At 39.4% G+C, this 21,869-nt stretch overlaps 2 protein-coding genes across 44 annotated transcripts in view; one reads left to right on the top strand and one right to left on the bottom strand.

Annotated features, from left to right (window-relative positions):
• LOC122264083 (uncharacterized) overlaps positions 1 to 5,368 on the top strand; it is a 235,876-nt gene extending 230,508 nt beyond the window's left edge. For all 39 annotated transcript variants that reach the window (XM_043032792.2, XM_086538109.1, XM_086538123.1 and 36 more), the window contains 2 exons: positions 1,797 to 1,864; positions 2,562 to 5,368. In XM_043032792.2, coding sequence (XP_042888726.2) covers positions 1,797 to 1,864; positions 2,562 to 2,630 — 137 coding nt within the window. In that variant the 3' untranslated portion in view covers positions 2,631 to 5,368. The remainder of the gene's footprint in view (positions 1 to 1,796; positions 1,865 to 2,561) is intronic.
• Positions 5,369 to 5,472: 104 nt separating this feature from the next.
• The window catches only part of LOC122264174 (uncharacterized), a 373,495-nt gene continuing 357,098 nt past the window's right edge, over positions 5,473 to 21,869 (bottom strand). For 4 of the 5 annotated variants that reach the window (XM_043032934.2, XM_043032954.2, XM_043032963.2 and 1 more), the window contains 4 exons: positions 11,711 to 11,880; positions 11,068 to 11,307; positions 10,087 to 10,122; positions 5,473 to 9,596 (listed from right to left, as the gene is read on the bottom strand). In XM_043032934.2, coding sequence (XP_042888868.2) covers positions 7,701 to 9,596; positions 10,087 to 10,122; positions 11,068 to 11,307; positions 11,711 to 11,880 — 2,342 coding nt within the window. In that variant the 3' untranslated portion in view covers positions 5,473 to 7,700. The remainder of the gene's footprint in view (positions 9,597 to 10,086; positions 10,123 to 11,067; positions 11,308 to 11,710; positions 11,881 to 21,869) is intronic. The other variant, XM_043032943.2, reaches the window with a different exon arrangement.

The following is a 21,869-nucleotide window of genomic DNA, read 5'->3' as shown; positions in this document are numbered from 1 at the left end:
CTCTCTCTCTCTCTCTCTCTGCTCTTGTTTCTCTCCTTCATACACTAGACAATTGATGAAATTGTAGTGAAATTGTAGTGAAGTCCATTTTTGATATATCAGATGGCTCACTGACCTTATACACTATCTGAAGGACTTGCTTCCTTGTCGTTTTCTTCTTATAAACATAAATGTTGTCTTCTTTTGGAACTTCTCAAGTCATATGTTGACTATGCCATTTTGGTATTCTGTGCATAGAATGTAAAGTATGTGTATTCAAAATAACTGAGGAGGCATGAACTTTTCTGAGCCTTTATTTTCTGTGAAGTTCATACTGTTAGCCATTATAGGCAATTCCTGTGCAACTGAACACTTTTGAGTTGATTTGTTATTTTGACACAGTAGCAACAGATTTTAATAGTATTCAAGGAATGTTTACAGTACAGATGGAAGTTCATGCTTTTATTAGATACAGTAGATATCATGCATGCTACAGTAAATTAAAATTCACGTATGAATATTTTTTCCATATGATTAAACAGGTTGGTTGTTTAAATGATACATATACTTTAGAGACAACTGCATTTTTGTTCACCTCTCTTTAAAAAAAAAAATGCATCTAGGCAATTTAAAAATCGTAGTGCAAATGTACATGTTTATATTGTATAAACTTTTGTGGATTTATCTTGGCTACTTGTGCATGACTGTAGCCTTTTAGTATTTTTCTGATAATTATAGTAATTCACAGAGTAAGCTTAATGCACTGAGTATTGTGAACATTTTGTGTGGTAGATGGCATCATTGCTCACACATAAAATTCTCAGTTGTGGTCTTGTGTTCATCTCTTCATATATTTGTAAACAAAAGTAAACTGTCACATACAAGTCATTTTGATTATCATATGACTGTAAGGAATTTTTGTAGTCTGCTAATTTCAGTGTTTTGTTGAGATAACCATGTTAATGTGTTACAAAAAGGAAAATCAGTATCCACTCAGAATGTAGATGCTTTCTGAAAAGTTATATTGGTGTTAACCATTTAATGTGATTCTTTCATTTTTGTATGAGGAGAATGACAAGTATTTAATGTGTTTTTATTCATTTGTTTATTTATTTATATTTTAGAATTATTTGTGGTACCAGTTTCAGTTTGTTTCACATGTAATATAGAAGACATTATGTTTTCAAATGAATTCCTTTTTTGTGTCACTTTTCCCAATGTTAATTTTTGGTGTATAAAAATATTTGTATTTGTATATGTATTTTATAGTACCATTAGGAACTTTAAATGCACAACCACTTTCAGAAACCACTCACTGTACTTTCTAAATGATTATGTTATTTTTTTATATCATAGATATATTCATAGCAGCCTTCATCACCACCAAAACTATTTTAACAGTTACTCTGCACATTCATATGATTTTTGTTCTGTAGTTTAGTCATTTTATCATTCTTTTTTTTTTTTTTTTATTATATCTCCAGTTTGCATGCCTTGACCAAAAACATTACTGCATGCTACAGGCTTTTACTAAGTGCATGATCACATTGCATGGTGTGTAGCTCATTTTCTAGATAGTGTAGTATAGAGTCAATATAATTACATAGCTTTTGATACAATATTCAAGTAAAACATAATATCATTAATATATTTTTTTTTTCTAAAACATCTTTAGTGTTGACTTAATAAATGAGATAAATTCTTACTTTATCATAATATCAAACCCTTGACATTTGCTAGAACTAGATCAAAGTATCAATCTGTATTAATTTTAAGTGTTAATTTTGAATCCTAATTCATATTGTAACCTCTTCCAGAAAACAATAAGTGGGTTGGAGATAGTGTCAATACAAGCCAGGCTGGAGGGTTGAGCGCTTCGCCTAGAGTAAGTGTTTTTCAAATCTGACATATGTCATGCAAGAGGTCAGCACTTCCATATGATGAAATGCTTTATTGCATTACTATTAATATTTTTTTATTAGTATTCACCTCTCTTTAACAATCATAATTGTTATATTTTATTTTTGTAACTGAAATTCTATATAATTAACTTTTCAGCTAATTTTGTAGACTTGAAAGTCAAAGTTCCATAGTTCCTATTTATTATATTTTTATTTTCATTTTTAAACCATCTTGAGTAGCAATTAAAGTGTACACAACTCCCCTCTATTTTGCAACTGAATAGTTTGTGAGCTTGACTAAGAAATTTAAAAAGTACTTGATGGTTTGTAAAGAATATTTGCAAACGGTAGTGAAGCGGTAAAGTTGGAAATACGGGTAGGTGGGGAAATGAGAGAGTTGGGTCATATGTTTACTGTAATACTTTTATAACATGCATTTCATCGATTTCTATGTTGTAAATTTTTTCTTTGTGATGACTATATTCTAGCAAAATAGTGTTATCACAGTACTTAGAGGATATGATCAGTAAACAGTTGGTTAGCTAATTTTTGATTTTTCTTTTCTTTCTTACATTAATTCAATCAGTCATGCTATTAATACAGGTTATCTCTATAATGTTATATAAGTGATATAAAGTTATAGCTTATAAATACAAACTGACACTTCATCTTCTGTTACAGATGGACGATAGTCGTGGTAATAGTGGGAATGACAAAGAAAGTATGTTGAAGCATCTACTGTCCAAGTAACATGCTTCCTGCCAATCATGCTATGTCATCCACAATGTCACTCATATGGTTAATCAGTCCCTACAGACCAGCCTGCTATCAGTCATTGCAAGTTGCAGGATGTGTCATGGTATTACCATGGACATATTTTGGAGCACTTGCACCTCACTGCCAAATAAATTTATTGGAAAAACAAAAATAAAGAAAACCAGAAAATCCAAAAAAAAAGAAGAAATATATATATATATATATTGGTGTATGTGTCTTTGAAACCATATTAGGTTTGGTGATAGATAAATGAATAATAACAATAAGAAGAAATTAAAAGTCATACAGAAATATGACTTGTATTAAGCACTTGTTGAAAAATTTGGAATTATGATGACTGATGACTATATCCTCAGGTCTTTAATAATATGTCAGTATGTGTTAAGAAAATTAAAGGTTTATTGGCTTGAATGTCCAAAAATTATGTTCATGATTATTTTTGTTTATATTTAAATGATATTGTAAATATACATAAGAAAGAGGGCAGTAGGGGTTGGCATGCTCCATTGTAATGGTTGAGGGAAGCCAATGTGATGTTTTAATGCCAGAGCAGTCCTGTGATTTAAACTTTTACCAGTACAAAAGGGGGGAATGCTAGAAAATTAAATGGGTGTTGGGAGTACGTGCATCTTTCTTTCCCATTTGCCCACAAGTAATGTGTACACACTCCCTACCTTGCTTTTACCATTGATTACATTAAGGAAATGATTTCTCTTCTAGGTATATGAGACTCATGATTTACCTCATAATGAGAATACCTGCACATGGTCAGGATTTATCTCATTTCTTGTCTAATTTTCTTTTTTTTTTATCTCTCTCTCTCTACTTTGCCTTCAACTTCATTATCTCTTTATTGCCCCAGCATAAACTTGTATCAAGCATGAGATAGAGAGACTTGCTGCACACATGTTGGCCACAGAAATGAGAATGTCTTTGATGGCATTTGACCATCTTTGTTAGGCAGGGAGTATGGCAGCCAGCCAGGGTAGGTTCAGTGAAGCTGCTAGTGGTACGTTAGCTGTGGTTTGGTTCAGCCTTATGTGCAATTCTTACCATTGGGTTGTGACTTACATGTCTAGTGTACAGAGAGATTATTATTCTATGAGGAGGGTAACAGTTGCTGTTGTCAGACTGTTGTATACTATTGTTATGAATGTAAGTACCATTAATATAGTTCACTTATATACAGAGCCTTACATACTCAACTCTTCTATACCAAAGGCATTAATGTAGATACACAGTGTACTTGAGGAAACTTCCCTAACCCCTGTATTTTCTTTGCACATCACCAAGTTGAATGTTAGGTAGCAGGAGATGTTATCAAGATTAGAGATTAAAAGATATGTTATAATGGTTTATTATTTTTCTATGAGAAAGTTTATTGACCTGTTGTTATTCTACAAAGAAAATTAATGTTGGGCAAAGAATGATTGAATAATTGTTGGAACACAGAAGTGACTGGGGCCAGGAGATGGAAGACAGCGCCAAAAAAATCTATATGTCCGCCACTTGTGGTGCAAACGCGGCTGGGAACAACTTGCTCATCATTCACTAAAGGCTACTTGTGGACTGGCTTGAGATAGTGTGGCCCTGTGGGAGTGACCATGAAAGAGTTAAACAAAGTGTCAGTTGGTGTCATCCTAGGACCTGTAATGGATGAGAGGAGGGCAACCTAGATGCCTTGTTTGCTAAAACAATGTTCTGCTTGTGTTACTTGGCAGATCAGTCCTGTTAACTTTGAAAAGAACTCCTCTTATCCTGGACCACAAAATAGGACTGCATTTCTTTTTAGAAATTTTACATTTATGGGGGCTAATAATATTGGACAACTGACGGATTTTACAACAATTATTAGCCTTTGTTAGCAGCAGAAAAACTTTTTACTTTTTCATGCAGAAGAAAATTGAAAGACTTCAGTTAAGCCTGAAAAATCTATACTACAAATATTTTTCAGGCAGAAATGGAAAGTGCTCTTAAAATAGGAACTGTTAAAAGTGACAAAAGACAGTACAACCAAAGTGATTATGTGTAATTTAAGTGCAAGGATGTGATTTCCAGACTCCCTGTGAAAATTGGAGTTTGTTACGAGAGAGAGAGAGATGAGTGCTGGCCCCAGGATGTGATAAGGCTACTTATTGGTTATGTGGTACAGTAAGGAATTGACAGTTCCAGTTCGATCCCCTCCTGACCATCTGTAGTTACCCCAGAAGTGACCTAGTTACTGTTTCATTCAGTAATTGATGCGTAAGGCCTCACATGCAGAAAAAAATTGTTGAAAGTATATTGATTATTTTATAAATCCCAAACTGTATAGTTCCTCTGCGGACAAGGAGCCTCGGGTACTATGGTGCCCATGTCCAATCTTGTTTTCCCTCCAACGCTGGCACTCCAAGATTGGTCGTATTTTGTAGAGTATCAGCATTCAGTTGTATGTTTCATTTGGTGGAGTAAGATTTTTGTATATATTTGTAGTGTATAAGACAGTAATTATTATGTAACAGTTATGGAATCCCACTCTTGAAGAACGGCCACTTCCCTCCAAGGTGCTGTTCGTTCAGGTGGGGCTTTCGTCATGCCGTATAGTCTGTATTATCATTGGTTTCTGCAGCTTCATTGGTTTGCATTGGTTCGTTCCCTGTACATTGTGTGTGTATAGGCAAGTTTCACCATCATGAAGCCACATGGCAAAATAAAAGAGAAATGGTGTACAATTTTTTTTCTCTGTCCTTTTTTCTTTTGGATTTCCAAATTGATATGGTATTGTCAGGAATACTTCACCAAATAAAATGTCTTGAGGAAAATAAAATAAAATACATTTTAAGATAGCGTTTATTTAGAGCATCTACAGGCACATCCCTCCCTATGGCACCAGGCCAAACATCTACCAGTTCATCTATCCTTGTCTATATGGACTTGGCAATACACCGAAGAACAATTCACTCTTTTTTATTTATTTTTTATTTTATTTTTTAAGACTGATATCATATGGGGATGCTTTTTTTTATTTTTATTTTTTATTTTTTTATTTTTAAGGTTCTAGTACCCAATAGTACATTTTCATACGCTGATTAGTGATCTATATTACCAACCACAATACAGTTACCAACAAACATGCATACAGCAGTAGTACAGGGAGCTGGATGACAGATTCCGATGCCGAAATGACGATAACGACGACACTTGGGGCACCACAACAAAGCTACTACATACACACACACAAGAGGCAGGAGGAATACACCACCCTACCACATGGCCAGAGTTGTGTTCTATGTCACAATATGTACAAATGGCCAGCTATTGGGCTGATCAGACACCGTTTTCCAGGGATCTCAGAAATTAGTGTTTCATTGGCACTTGGAAATGCCAAACTGGGAAAAACTGAGCACACTACTGGCCCATTTTTATTCACCTGGATTTAATTTAACATCTTTACTGGAATAAATGTACATACACTTGATTAGACAAACTAGGAAATCCCCAATAGCAGCCTGAGGGGTGTTGGGAGGGTTATTAGATATCACTAACATAAATAACAGCATAAAGGTATTATACTTACAGAAATGCATATTAAGTGCTATATAATAAAGAACATAAAACTATAATTAAGGTAAAGGTGAACATGCAGCAGACAATCTGAATGGGAATGTTACAATAGCTAGGAGTTTAGAAATAATCCTAGAATCTGATATGAAACCTTAGAAAGAATGAATAAAAAAGAAAGAGAAAAAATATCCTGAATAGAGGAAAACCACTAAACAAGTGTTTCCTAGCCAGACTCTCTGCTGCTTTACTTTTCATATTATACTGGTAACATCTATTCTAAGGATCAATCATTCAGTATTTATCTCTGCTTCCCCATTCCCTAAAATGAGTCCTGTGATCCTAATACGACCAGAAACAAATATTTAGTGAAATACAAATATTGTATGGAGAAGCAGGGAATACTGAGCGTGCAACACTTCACTTCTTAAAACTATGGTCACATCTTACAAACTACAAGTATTAAAATAACCTTAACCTATCATGTATACTTTGGTTATATAATTGTATAGGTCTCTAAATCAATTGGAAATTAAGAACAACGTATCTTGGATATCTTGATCCAAAACTGAACTACATACTTAACAAATGCTATAACAATGAATCATATAAATTTCATATTTACCATTTGATATTCTAAAACACACAAATGTCTCATTATACAATAGAATTCCACATTTTTATTTGCCATATCAGTGCAAACAAACTACTTTGCTTTGATACACATTAATTACAAATATACTGTAAAATTCCTATCATCGTGTATTTAATTCTGAAAGGATCTTCAGTGCTTTTTATTCACAATCATTATCATCATTTGCTTTATTATCACATACTTGGGATAAACACTACTTAGTGGACAGGCGTGAAAGCCCTGCCGCTTGCCAAATGGGTTAAATAACCTTCTTCCCAGTTGGCTCTTTATATAAATTCACGCCTTATTGTTGGATTTTTGTAAAAGCAGGTGTTTTCTTGGATTAGCAAATAAATTAAATATGCTATTGTAACCAAGACCTCCTAGGTTCTAGCCTACATTAGCTTCTATCCTAACAGATAAAGCAACAATACCTTTTACAAAGGTACAAAAAACTATTTTTCATACTCACAGTGAAGGGTGCAAGGCGGCACACTGAGGTACATACACGAGTCACCTTTACTATATACAGAAGCAGAATATTGGCATGTTCAGTTTGTACAGTGACAATGTGTATGAATGAGTTTCACTATGAGGTAATGCCCAATCATTCTGGGGCAAATGCACTTGCAAAGCTACATATTAGTAGTGTTTATTTACATAATCACCCAATCTATGCCCTCTTATAGGGAGAGAAAAAAAAAAAAAAAAAAAAAATCTTAAAAGAGAATATGGTCCCAACTAGAACTTTCACAATAACAGGGTTTCTTGTTTTACCTTTGAAACTTCCTATAAATGTTCAGCCTGTTTTACAAACACCATTGTTTTATAAATCAAGTAGGGGCCATTAATGATCATCTGTTAACATCTTAGTTAAGGATTGGTTCTGGTTCAGACTTGATAGTGTCCAAGCCATCTCTATACATGAGTGAGGACCGATCCACCATACCTGCAAGAGCACTGTTACCACCATGGTTGTCAAACTGACTATGGCCTGGGCCAGCTCGGGCGTTTGCCTCGGCACTGCTATGAGCTGGATTCACATGTGAACTTGTCATTTTGCTAAACAAGATTGATTCTGGTGAGGGTTCTGCATCGTCAGAATTTAATCGAGAAGCATGTGCATTCAAACTGTTCATGGCGTTCAGGACCTGCATGGCAGCAGAGGGGTGAGGGTGTCGGGGAAAGCCGGGATGGAATGGACTAATTGGAGCCTGCGGGTGCTGAGGGTGTGGCTGGTGGCCAGCAAGGTGGTGGTGAGAGGCGTTATCTCCAAACAGACGAGCAAGGTGAGCAGGAGAGGCTAAAGATGTTGCTAATGGTGAAGGCAGACCACCTGGCAATAATCCTCCAAGTGGCAAGGGTTGTGTCTGATGATGTGGTGTATGTTGAGGTGTATTATGTGGTGGATGTTGGGATGGCGGCTGATGGTGGTGGTGGTGTGGCTGCTGGTGTTGATGCTGGTGATGCTGATGTGTATGTTGAGATTGAGGATGATGATGAGGCTGCTGATGATGTGATTGCTGTTGTTGTTGATGTTGCTGGTGATGATGATGATGCTGCTGCTGTGTCTGCTGATGGTGTGGCTGCTGTTGGTGATTATGCTGTGGTGGCTGCTGCTGAGGGTGTGATTGTAGCTGTTGTTTGGGCTGTGGCTGTGGCTGTGGTGGTTGCTGTGGCTGAGATTGTGGCTGTGACTGAGCCTGCTGCTGCTGCTGCTGTTGTGCATGTGCCTGAGCCTGTGCCTGAGCCTGTGCCTGTGCCTGAGCCTGTGCCTGAGCCTGGGCTTGAGCCTGAGCCTGAGCCTGTGCTTGTGCCTGTGGTTGCGCCTGTGTTTGTGCTTGGCCTTGTGGCTGTGACTGTTGCTGCTGAGGCGGAGATGGCTGCGGCTGCTGCTTTGGCTGTTGCTGTGACTGCTGCTGTGGAGACTGTTGTGACTGCTGCTGTGACTGATGAGATGAAGATTGCTGCTGCTGCTGCTGTTGCTGTTTCTGCTGCTGCGGTGAATGCTGTGGCTGATGGACAGGTTTTGGTTGCTGTTGGCTGCCTATAGTTGGACTAACTGATGGTGTTCCATTGATAATACTGGCATTACTGGTGTTGCTGTTACTGTTGCTAAGACTGAATACAGGTGAGGATAAGACAGATGATGTTAGTGTATGAGTACTGAGAGCAGCAGATCCAGTGGCATTTTCTCCTGCTGGCTGAGGAGAACTGCCTGCTGTGGAACTGTTCACCACACGAGACTCATTTGAAGCTGGGCTGTCAGATGATGTGGCCATAAGGCTTCCTGGGGTAGGTGGAGTGGTCATAGGTACAGAAACTGGTGTCGAGGCAGCTGGTGTGGCAGGTGCAGGAATGGGGGTATTTGGTGCAGGTGTAGATGGGGCTGGAGTAGATGGAGCTGGAGTGCTTGGAGCAGTGGAAAGGCTGCCATTGTCAGGAGTATCCAGCATAAATGGTGGCAGAAGGCCTGCAGCATTTGGCAGAAGACCTCCAGCATTGGGTAAAACACCTGTGGGGTTGGGTAAAATGCCTGAGGTGTTTGGTAAGATGCCCGAGGTGTTGGGCAAGATGCCCGAGGTGTTTGGTAAGACGCCAGAGCTGTTGGGTAAGACGCCCGAGGTGTTGGGTAAGATGCCCGAGGTGTTGGGTAAGATGCCCGAGGTGTTGGGTAGAGCTCCTGACACATTGGGGAGGATGCCTGAAGTATTGGGAACCATTGGTCCATTGGGCTTAATCAGCGCATTAGCTGGGTCATCCGGCTGCAAAAAGAGAGGAACAAGTTAGTACATCTGGTTATTTAAACAACAACACAAATATACCTTTCCAAAATCACTACAAGGAAAAACTACTGTAATTAGTTTCAAGAAAATGTACATATGATAGCTATATTATTGACCTCCAATTATTCGTCAAGACTGATCTGGAAAGGTCATCATGAATTCTGCATCAACCCAGAAAACCTGAGATCTATCCAAAGTGTCCACCTTTCAAAGTTTCTCATTCTGATCAATGGTCAAAGTTAATCTAATTATTTATTTAACTCCAGAATTCTGAGATATATCCTCTTGGGCTTTCATGATGTATTAACTTTCGTATTCACTGCATTAATATTCTATGTAACTATTCTGATACACTTAATAAAGTTAACAATGAATAAATAAGATAGATTAGATTTAAAAGAAATGAAGACTTACAAATGATCAGCAAACTAATCAGAGTAAAACATATATATAAATACACAATACTAACCCGTGGCACCTTGGGTGTAGCTGGCTGCTTGTTTTCCTACAGAAAGCAAAGAGAAATACAGGGTGAACATTGCCTCTAAATAAAGTTTGTGGATTTAATCTGAACATCAACATTGTGAAGTATGGAGGGAGGGGAATAAAAGGTATCATAATACATCAAGACATTCAAATATTAGCTTGATAATACAAGTCTTGATTCCGTGCATGGGTGTGTGGATACATTCATAGTGAAACATTAATAACTATTTAAGAGTGTCTTAGATATATAACCAATAACACTGAATATTTGGATGCAAAGATTAGTCCATTTCAATATTACATACACTGACTAGATCATTATAATAGTGAGAATAACAAGTGAATATCAGATTCAAATTCTACAAACAAGTCACATCAAATTATCAAATCAAGTATCAGTGATGTGCATTTTGAGATTCAAATAAATGTGCAAATAAAGATGATAGTAATTACATTTATAAACAACAATAACAAAATTAAACAAAAGTAATCAATATGACATATGACAAATAAAATTGATAAAAATGATAATACTACTATAATGATGAGGATTATACTGTATAATGCAAATGGTAGATGGTAACTAAAAGACAAGGGTTGAAATATGAAACATAAAAAATATTGACATGATCATGATAACATTATAACAAATAAGTGATAGTGATAATGATGGTAGTGATGATGATGATATGATGACGTGACGACGATGATGATGATATGATGACGATGATGATGATGATGATGATGATATGACGACGTGATGATGATGATTTTGATATGACGACGTGATGATGCTATGATGACGACGTGATGATGATAATGATGATCTTTTGACAGTTAAATGAAAAGTAAATAAAACAAACTAAAATACTTTTGCGATAAGATGCGAAGTCAACAAAATAATGGTGATAATAATAATAAAGAAAAAAAAAAAAATCACAATTATAACATCAAGTTTAAATACCTTAGTCTTCCCTCCCACCTTATGCTCATTTTCCCTGAACACTGAGGTGTCTCTGAACACAACGGCCCGGATCACGCCCTTGATCTGTTCCTCGGGCCAGCAGCCCAGCAGTATCCTCTGTGGGCGTCCGCGGCCCTTGGGACGCATGTCGCCGGGCTCGTTCGACGGCCCCAGCAGGTTGTGGACGCGGTTGGCGTACAGCACGAACGTCGGGTACGGGATGTCGTACTTCCTGGCAGCCTGGGAAGAAAGGTGGGGGAAATGTTGTATAGGGTTTGTATTTATTATTTTTTTATTATTATTATTGTTTTTTATTATTATTTTTATTATTATTTGACTATTATTATTATTGTTTTTATTTTTATTATTATTATTATTGTTTTTATTATTATTATTATTATTATTATTTGACTTTTTATTATTATTATTATTATTATTGTTTTATTTTTATTATTATTATTATTTTTTATTATTATTTTTATTATTATTTTTTTATTATTATTTTATTAATATTTTTATTATCATTTTATTTTATTATTATTGTTTTTATTTTATTTTATTTTTTTCTTTTTTTTCAGAACAACAAAATACGTTGCAGTGTTTTTTGTTATTATGATACCGTGAGGTTCTAAGTGCAACTTACCTGAGACAGGGACAGGCCTTCCTTCAGCACAGCGTGGATAGCTTCAGCCATGGTCTCGGGTCTCCAAGACTTGAGAGGACCGCGCTCTCTGAACCGCAGATTCTGAAGGAGACTCTGGGTTTGGTTCCAGCTCTTCTGCCATGCTGCCTGCACTTGGGCCTGGTACGAATCTGCAAGTAAGGTCGTGTCATTAGCTACTGGACCGTGCTTGGCGAGGTTAACTTACAGAGCTAAGAATGGATGGAGCGATGTTTGTGGTATTTACACGCTGGCACTGGATTGCTTAGAGAATAGTGTAAAACTAACTGGAATATGTTACTTAATTTCCCGGAGTTTATATATTAACATACAATAAATTTTGAGAAAATAGACTGCTCTTTGACTTTGAAGATGATTTAGGAAAACGTTGTCCAAGGAATTTCTCTTATAATACGTCTGGTATTTAAGGATTGGAAGACGCGTTTTTGAGGAAGCGATTAAGAACAAGGTGAGGAGAGATTGGATGGCACTGATAACAATTTTATGATGACATTTGACGGCAATTAATGTGCCTGGACCGTGGCAGTTGTGAGGCTTGACATATGACCTAATATTTTACGTGTGAAACTATCAGCTGCTCAGCTGACCACCGCAGTGATTCATGGAAGTCGTCTCTCATGATAAATAATAAATGCAATTTCTAATCACCTGGAGGTTATTACGGCTATGGGTTATCCGAGTCCAGGTTTCACATCTTACGCCCGTTTCCGTAATCAATCACCTTGATAACCAGAACAACTAATCGTAATGGAAATCTTCAGCATTTGATAAATCTGAACACAATTAAGAAAGTATGCGTTCGACACCGCCCTCGAAGAATGCCTAACGTACACATACTACTGACAATGATAGGGAAAAATACGGATCGAGAAAAACCGGAGTACAAACAGGTATAATTTCTTTTTTTTCATTTCTCCAAAGACAAAGTCATAACAAGTCAAGAATGTATATACATAATTCCGAGGCACAACAGAAAAAAATAATAAACAATAAATAAACATTAAAAAAAAATAATAATAAATAAAATAAAAGATAAAAATAAGATCCAAATCACCCCACACTCCGAGAACTATAATATCCCACCACAACTCTAAGAACCCAAATATTCGAACACATTCAAGCGATTTGGAAAAAGAGACACACACAGAATACGCGCGGGAAAAATAACACCGAAAACGCCAGGATTGATAGGCAACGCCATCCCCGCAGACTTTTCATAATTATAACACATGCATAATGACTAAGGCAATTATATACTTTTTCATCGTTCAGTGAGAATTGGTCCTCGCTGAATTATGCATCGCCTCGGACAGTACGAGAAAAGAGCAGATGTTCACAGGCATTGGAATCGGAGAATAGAACATTCATCTGACAAAAAAAGAGATAGAAAGATAGAAAGAAAGAAAGAAAGAAAAAAAAAGGCACATCAAGGACATAAACTGACCACCTTCTCTAGGCTTGAAATATAAATCAGTTTTCTTTATTGATAAACTAAAAATTACATCGAAACATATTAAGGTTAGTCCAATAACGTGACTCCGTCCGTCCTGGCCTTCCTGCTTCGTGCAATCACTACAAACAAAACTTGGGAGGTCGCAAAGTTATATTTTCATTTGTTTGACATAATAACGCTGCAAGGTACCTGGCAATTTGGGCGATTTGCCATTCAAAACCATTCGGCAAGACATGAAACATTTGTGTTTGGTTAACTTTGGCTTTCTCTCCCCTTGTGACTTTCCTGTACTTGGATTTTCTTTAGTTTCGTACCATTTCTAAGTTCGGAATAGAGAATAGAAAATAAGAAAAAAATCAAAATAGAAAGGCTCCGATAACCATATCAAAATCACCTGCAGTGAAACTAAAAGAAACGCCATCTTTATATTTGGGTGCGCCTCGATGTGATTTGAATTGAATATGAATTATTTTCGCATACATAACGATAGGACAAACTTGTGGGCAAATTGCGTAAAATTACTTGACTCAAATTACCTGTCTATTGTTCGGCTGATGGGCTGAGGTCCTCCCATAATTCTCTAGCAAACTTTTTCAATTACAATGGAACAAAGACAAGAAATACGTTACCAAAATTCGTAAAATAATTTTGTCGAGACATCTTGTTTGATATCAAATGCAACCCTTTTGTCTCTAAGCTACTTATTATAACAATGCTAATTAATAAATAAAGACGACTGTGTGTGTCTCCAGTGTGTTGTATGAAACCGAAATAATTTCGGAATTTTCCCAGTCTATTTATTTATTTTTTTATTTTTTATTTTTTTTGTCTCATCCAACTTTGGAAATTATCCATCGAACATGCTTGACAATTTTCAATAATCAGCCTATATTTACTCCCACGCGAGTGCACTCTTAAACAATATCATATTATGAATAACTTCATTAGACAATCAACGTCGTTATAACAAGGATATAATACCTAAAAAAAAAAAAAATGATATGAAAATAGCCAGACAATGAGAGAGGGAAACAAACAACGCACGATCATCATTAGGCCGCGAGAGTCGAACGCAACCCTAGCAAACCTACTTCATCAACCGATACAATTTAAATACAACAAGTAAATAAACACCTAACATCGTACAGAAAAAGGATCCAGCGAAGACGAAACTGGAAGCGTCCAGAGAGAAGAGATAGAGCGAGACCAGCGAGGGCGAGGTGGCGGGCGATGGCGGCGGCCGCTCCATCATGGCGAGGTCTGGCTGCTGACAGCGAGCCGTCACTTGCCCAAATGTTAACCCTTCATTATCTTTTGGCATAATACAAACAAAGATTTACATGCAGTCGTGTATTTCTTTTTGGTAGCATCGTTTGGTAGAAAGGATAAGCTTTAGTGTCTCAGGGAATCGGGGGAATGCTTGATGAACGTTCTGACCCGAACGAGCGGTCGGTAGCGCGATCTATCTATCGTTCTATCGCACTTCTGTTATTTTGGTTTCGAGAAATATTTACGTGATGGTGGTGGATTTCTGCAGAGTCAGCCCGATGCTACTAAAACACTGACAAAAGCTCCCCTACAATGCTGAACAAAACAAACAATGATTATGTATTTTTATTCACAAGTTGAATTAGGCCCCCCTTCATTGTCCGGCTACGAGACAGACAAAAAAACATTCAGAGAATTCTAATGTCCATTCTTCATACTGCGATTCATATCCTGGTGGGTTTTGTTCGGGGAGCCTTACATCGAAGTCAACCATTCATGACATTTACTGAATATGCGAATATTAAAATGGCCGGCCCTTCCACGGTAAAAATAATAGCTTGTGACATTTATTCAAATTATCCTGGCCGAGCGTAGCGTATTGTCATGGCGGCGAAGGTTAGGTTCACGGGAGACACTCATGAATATTACGTCGCATAACCCTTTTACATTAACTGAAACCTCAGATAACGGTCTTCCCGCTGACCATAGTGTGGAGAAATGTCACTAATGTAATCAGCATATACTATACGACAATGCTATTTGATATTCAAAAGTTCGTCATGAAAAGGAGGATAATTTAGATAATGAAGTGTCGCAATGTCGGAAAGAGAACTCGTGTGTCGTTGTCCCGAAATGTCAGACATATAACAAAGCATTTATAATACATTCCAGTTTATAAAAAAGTCTGCGAATGAAGCGATCGAGAAAACAAAATAGAATCGTTAATGCAATTCTGGAGGTTTTCCCGCTCGCTGCTGTGTCATGGCGGGTTCCACTTCATCATCGTATTCTGCTCTGACTGATATAAATTACTTCTCTTATTGTTCTACAGTTGGGCTCCGGCGAGGAGGGAAGGGAAAGCTTTGCAAAGAGGCCGGATATCAAAGAGAAATTACTGAAACACAGTCGTACATGCACCTACTTATATCTTACGATATATGGTGTTCTCCTTTTATTTATTTCTTCGTCCGAAAAATAAAAAGAAGTGAAGATACGAGCGCACACACATACATATCATTTTTTTTTTCTCTTTCGTATAAACTAGGAATCTCTCCATAATCGCTTACGTTACGAAATAACGAAAATACAACATAGGAAAATTGATTGTCAATCGAGGAAATGATTCCATCTACCGAAAGCCATCGGAATTACACGCTCACTGCCTATTCCACATCCAAGGCTTTCTACAGGTCTCCACAACGATTATCCCCACAGTTTAGGAAGCTCAGGTTCTCCTCCACTCTCAGGCGGCCATTATCCGTAATTTTCGGTTATTACACCAAATCGTAATTGTAATATGGCCGCAGTTTCTGGGCTTGCTTACTCTCCCCCGCTGGATCACATCCGCCGCGAGTAGGCCGTCCCGAGACGTGATCGAACTATGGGAACTAACGGCTTTTCGAGGGAACGTTTGTTCTGCGAGTTTGCCCCAAGGAAGGCTGCAAATTAAGCCAGGAATCTGACCGTGATGATTTCTTTTAGAATGCCCCGAGATAAAAAGGAAATCCGAGCGATATAAAAGCGTGAGGTACTTCCAACAGGAACTGGTAGAACTGTATGTTAGAATGAAAGCAGCAGTGTTTGGCAGCGACAGTAAAATCAACAAATACATTCGAAAACTCGTAAAATCCAAAGCTACGCCGATATTCTCCAGTTGAAAATCTTGAGCTCCTACAATGCCAGCGGAAATGAAAGATCTAACAGAGTGAAAAAAATACAGTTAACAATAAACACGGACATATACATATATATCCTGCGTATTATGAATACAACAAAATATATTTTTAAAAAATTGTATAATGTAATATTATAGTATAATATTACATTACATAATATTACATGAGCACTCTCTTGGCGGAAAATAATTATACCCATAATCGTCTCAGCGTCCACACGACCTCCCGATCGTCTTGAAAGATTCTTGCATACTGAGATCACAAAAAAACAAGCAAAAACAAAAAAAAAAAGCACGCGTGTTGAGGCACCATCAACAAGGTTCCTGCAATATTGAAAAACAAGATGCTGATTGGTGGAAGATCGCTCACGGGGTTGCACTTTTCCGCGCTGACCTATTTCTGTCAAACGTGTTCTACGGGCGCACCAGAAAATATATAACTTTTGAGACTTGAACAAAGGAAAGGAGTGAGCGGGTGGAGGGGAGAAAGTGATGTCGGTCGGAACTCCATGCAGAATTCTCAAAGGGGGAGAGAGAAGGAGCGTGGAGACTGGAGTGTGTTGTGAAGGGGCGGAAGGTGTAGGGACTATTTGTTTAGGTTAGATAAGTATAAAAAGTCTGGCCAGGAGAGAACCAAACGGATTCAGAGACTGATTTGGGGAGAGAGAAAAAAAAAATGGAGCACGGCGAAGTGGGGGAGACGAGCACAAAAACTTAACAAAACAATGCTTGAAGGGAGAGGAGTATAAACTAATCTCTAAGGAAACAAAGACGCCAGCAATTAAGGTTGCAAACAGAAACGAATTTTGCCATCAATAAAAATCAAGCTCCGATCTTCTATCCCTCCAGCCTCTTGATGGACGTGTTCGAGGTTCACTCCAGCCACTCCGAAAACTCGCATTAGAGTCCGAGCCCTTGCATTAACGCGTACCTTACACCAGGTCAACATCTATGAACAAGGGATTTCATTGAAAGGCAATTCCCACCTAAAACACAGTCAAGGTTGATTACTAATCGATGAAAAAACTACCAATAAAGTCCAGGCTAAACAAGAAAGCGAAAGAAACAAACGCAAGTCCCGGCTTCGGTCGCCTTGCACACACATTCTACTTTGTAATCTGACTCCATTAAAATCACATTAATGAACATCAAGTGTACATGCATTCACAATTAGGCAAACTTACTTCTGAGTAGCGGGCCCCGAATAATTCACTACTCTAAATGCATTTCTTTTTCTCCTCGCGTTAAAAACAAACGAATAACTTTTCCATTCGTTAAATTTTAAATGGCCGCCTATTGTGAAGTGCAAAGTTCATTTTAGGAGATGGCGAACATTAAAATGTGAGAATATGTGCGTTCCTTAATGGGTTGTGTAGCAATAAAAATACTGGTTGCGATATGTGATGGTATCTCAACCCCTCATTTTTCTTAGACTTTTAATACAAGGACGTTCATAAAATCTTCGCAGAAATACAAAGAGGATTATAGAGGAGAACTTTTTTAGAGGCGACGCCGTTCCTCGCTGGTAAAAGGAGGGTCCCCGGTAACCCGTCCGAGATTGCACGGAAGGAAGGAGAAGGGGATCCTACACAGCGTTTGCAATGATGCCCGGCCAGTTGACGCGAAGCTTAGTCGGTGCACTTACGGCTGGGTTATCTTACAACTAATGGCCGCACTCTCTTGGCGGAAAATAATTATACCCATAATCGTCTCAGCGTCCACACGACCTCCCGATCGTCTTGAAAGAACAGGCAAATTCTCTCGCCCGAACGAGATATCAAAACAAACCGCTCAGTCGCTCCAGGGTGCGATCGTTCCGACTGCACCGTCGCCGTCACATCTGAACAATGCTTAGAGGAAAGGGCCGTGCGGTTTCCGACTGCTGCGAAATGTTACGGGATTTGCGATTTCACTCATTTATAAGACTCCCGCCGCAATGTGGGTGTGTTAGGATTGGAAGTGGCCCAATAAAGGCGCTAAAAGCACGAAACGGCCATGATAAAAAGGTAACAAATGTGAAGGGATCCCGAAGAAGATATGACGACTGCACAGCGAGGGCGCGCTGGGTATAATGGCGATAGAGGAACCCCCGACGCAAGAGTAGCCAAAGTCCAAACACACTTTCGATAATGCTGATAACGACGATGCACAGCGAAGCGGCGATGAACACGAACACTGAGAGCGAGATGGTGTACAGAAGATTGACAGACAGGTGGTGACGGAACTGCGATAAAGTTCAGACAAAGAATTTGACGAAGATAGCTAGCAAAGCAGGTAGTGGGCGACAACCCATGTTCGCCGCTCAAATACTGACATTACGTATTTATCCACGAGATGACAGGCGGTCAAAGCTCCGTCGGTGCGGACTCTTGTGGAGCGTAGCATTACCCCCCCCCCCCTACCCCGCCCCCATCATCATCCCCGAGGGAAGGAAAATAAGGTAAAGAGCACCATATATTTTTCCTAGCGGTGACGTGGAAGGACAAGATATAGCTGATGGGGCACAGGACGCTTACCGTAAGCAATAGCAGAAAATAAGTGACTTCTTGTATACTCGATCACTTCTCTCTCGCGAGATATCAATACCGCGTGCGTCTATACATACGAAATAAATAATGTATACCCCTTCCGCCGATAATTACACATTCATTACTGCCTTAGGCACACGATCCCCGCTGTCGAAATGCCATTGGTTAAAAATTAAAGAGTGTGTGTACCATTCACCAGTACTTGCGCTCACGGCTACGCGATTCTATCGTACTTATGTAGATGAACAATCAACATTAATAGCAGCCCTATTAATGGCCTTTCACGAATGGATGAGAAATCTTTATATCAGGCTGGCAGAGCGGCGCTCACTGGCTTGAAAAGAGAGTTTGTCAATAGAGGAAGGAGCCTCACTTGGAGTTTCCTTGCGGCGGGGGCGGGGGCGGGGGCGTGCTTCTATGTCATGCTTTTGCTGGCTAGACAAGTAACCTCTGTTGGTGTTGCTGGCATGAATTTCCATTGTCGAAAGCAAGATTATCGGGGTGTTCCTCAGGCTTGCGGCTTAAAAGTTCCCCATCTTGAGCTGTAGATTACTTTGCAAAACAAGAAAGAGGTAACGTTGGCTTCTCGCGTCCACTGACACAATTCCGACACCAATTAAGTATGTCCCCTGCAAGGATTCCAAACTCAGCGCGGAACTCGCTTTGCAGCATCTAGTCGCGGTGCGCTCATTCGTACACGGACGTGAACTGATTGACAACCCTACCTGCAGACGGAGCTGATCCCGTTCACACGTGTAATCCTCGTGAGAACGCCCCCTGCACACAGACGGGTCTTACAGTCTCGCATTTTCCTTTCAAGAATACCTCCAAATTAGTTTGCCAATGAGTCGGGGAAGACGCAGGAAGGGAGACTATCGGCGAGCAAAAAGAAAAGGCGAATAGAGAACGAGAGGGGAAAGGAAAAGGGAAGAGGGAGAGAGGAAGACGGCGAGGAGGAAGGGGAGTAGGAGCAGGGAGTATATCCTACGATAATTTACAATTTACTGTCACAAAAGGCAGTCGTCGAGGCGTGTCGTGGTTAGCAAGAGATTAACTGCTTCTGCTCCCTCCAGCTGCAGACATCCTGTACATACAAACACAATAATACACACACACACAGCTTCAGCACAGCTAGAGATACCGTATCGCAGCTGTAAATCTTTCATTACTATCCCACAATACAGGATAAATCATCCCTAACATTAGCTGCGGAGCGGAGCGTTACTCCCCAACCTCCACCGAACCCCTTGCACACACACGCAAATACAAACAAACCCAAAAGCATGACAAATAAGGTCAGGATTAATGAGTGTCCGTAGTTACTCAGCAGATTCTTGAACACGTCTTGAGCGGCAGTCAAATGCAGTCAACCATTCAGTCATGCAATACTGTTAACTGACGACCCACCAAGTAGAGAGAGAGAGAGAGAGAGAGAGAGAGAGAGAGAGAGAGAGAGAGAGAGAGAGAGAGAGAGAGAGAGAGAGAGAGAGAGAGAGAGAGAGAGAGAGAAGAGAGAGAGAGAGAGAGAGAGAAGAGAGAGAGAAGAGAGAGAGAGAGAGAGAGAGAGAGAGAGAGAGAGAGAGAGAGAGAGAGAGAGAGAGAGAGAGAGAGAGAACATTAATCTACGGTGGCATAGCGTGCACCTTCGAATATACGAAATGTAAGAAAAACACAGGCTGACGCTGTGGATTTTATTAATGTGATAAGAAAAAAACGGGTTGCACTTCCGCGGTAATGATGATAACGTTCTGAGGCAGAACTGTGTTTAGGAGTCACCCTTGCCACCGCTCGCAGCCCAAGCTTCTTTCCCGAAAACAACCTGCGCTTTCGCTCAACCGCCTCTCTTCTCTCTCGCACCATCTCGAACAACGATAAATGGCCTTAGGGGAGGGGGAGAGGGAGGGGGAGAGGGTGGAAAATAAGAAAGAAAGAAAGAAAGAAAGAGAGAGGGGGAGAGAGAGAGAGAGAGAGAGAGAGAGAGAGAGAGAGAGAGAGAGAGAGAGAGAGAGAGAGAGAGAGAGAGAGAGAGAGAGAGAGAGAGAGAGCGAAAGAAAGGAGAGAACCAGAAAAAAACAAAACCAAAGAAAAAACAAAAAAATCCCATATTGAAATTCGTCGCCTCGGCCGCCATTCGCATCCAGCCTCGCAGCCCGACTGCCTCCATGTTGAATTCTTGGGAGTCGACGTGCTAATCAAAGCGACTGTGTGTTTGTCGAGGTGTTTCATGGCTACCAACACCATCATTACGAAGTAAACACGCGGCGGTTGGATTTCAAGCAAAACAAGCTCAGCGACGGCATTTTAACCGTCGCAACTTCTCATGCCCTGTGACAAGCGAACTGCCGGTTGCAACTCTCCCTTTGTCTTTTGAATTTCCAGAGACACTTTATCGTCCACTTGTCATTCATCTAATTTTTGCTAATTATATAATTATCGGGCAATTAAAGTAAGGAGGAAGTGACTCTACCGACTCGCAGATAGTAATTATGCTTACAGTTTCCCGCTATGTGCACGCCCGTACTCTCGCGTGTAAACCTGACCCACCCTGTGTAGTAGACCCGTACACACAATGGGAAAGAACTACAACTAGAACTGTGGTAAACATATGGTGCGTGTCAGCAGCCTATAGATTTATGAGCTCGGGTAATTGCCTATTTAGAATGTTACAGGAATATATCGCAATTTTCAACCGTATCCCCACCTCCTCCCACTCTCCCTCCCCTCCCCTACCCCCTCCCCGGACCAAAACATATTACGATTTAGTTGACATGGACCTCGGTCGGGCCATGTCCGTCAGGCCCAAAGAACGTCTTCGCTCACACAAGGTTATACGATCAGTCGCTGAAGGGAAACCCGGAGAACAATTTATTTCGCGCACTGAACAATCTTATTTGCGAGTAGGAAGGAAAAAAACAAAACAAAAAACTTTCGGATAACCTTTCCTAAACAGAAATTCTCACACAAACACACATACAC

The sequence above is a fragment of the Penaeus japonicus genome, unplaced genomic scaffold (assembly GCF_977035675.1).
Source record: "Penaeus japonicus unplaced genomic scaffold, GWHDUDI00000001_assembly GWHDUDI00000006, whole genome shotgun sequence".
NCBI lineage: Eukaryota > Metazoa > Arthropoda > Malacostraca > Decapoda > Penaeidae > Penaeus > Penaeus japonicus.
The sequence above is the reverse complement of the archived record's forward strand: the minus strand, read 5'-3'. Positions and strand labels throughout refer to the sequence as shown.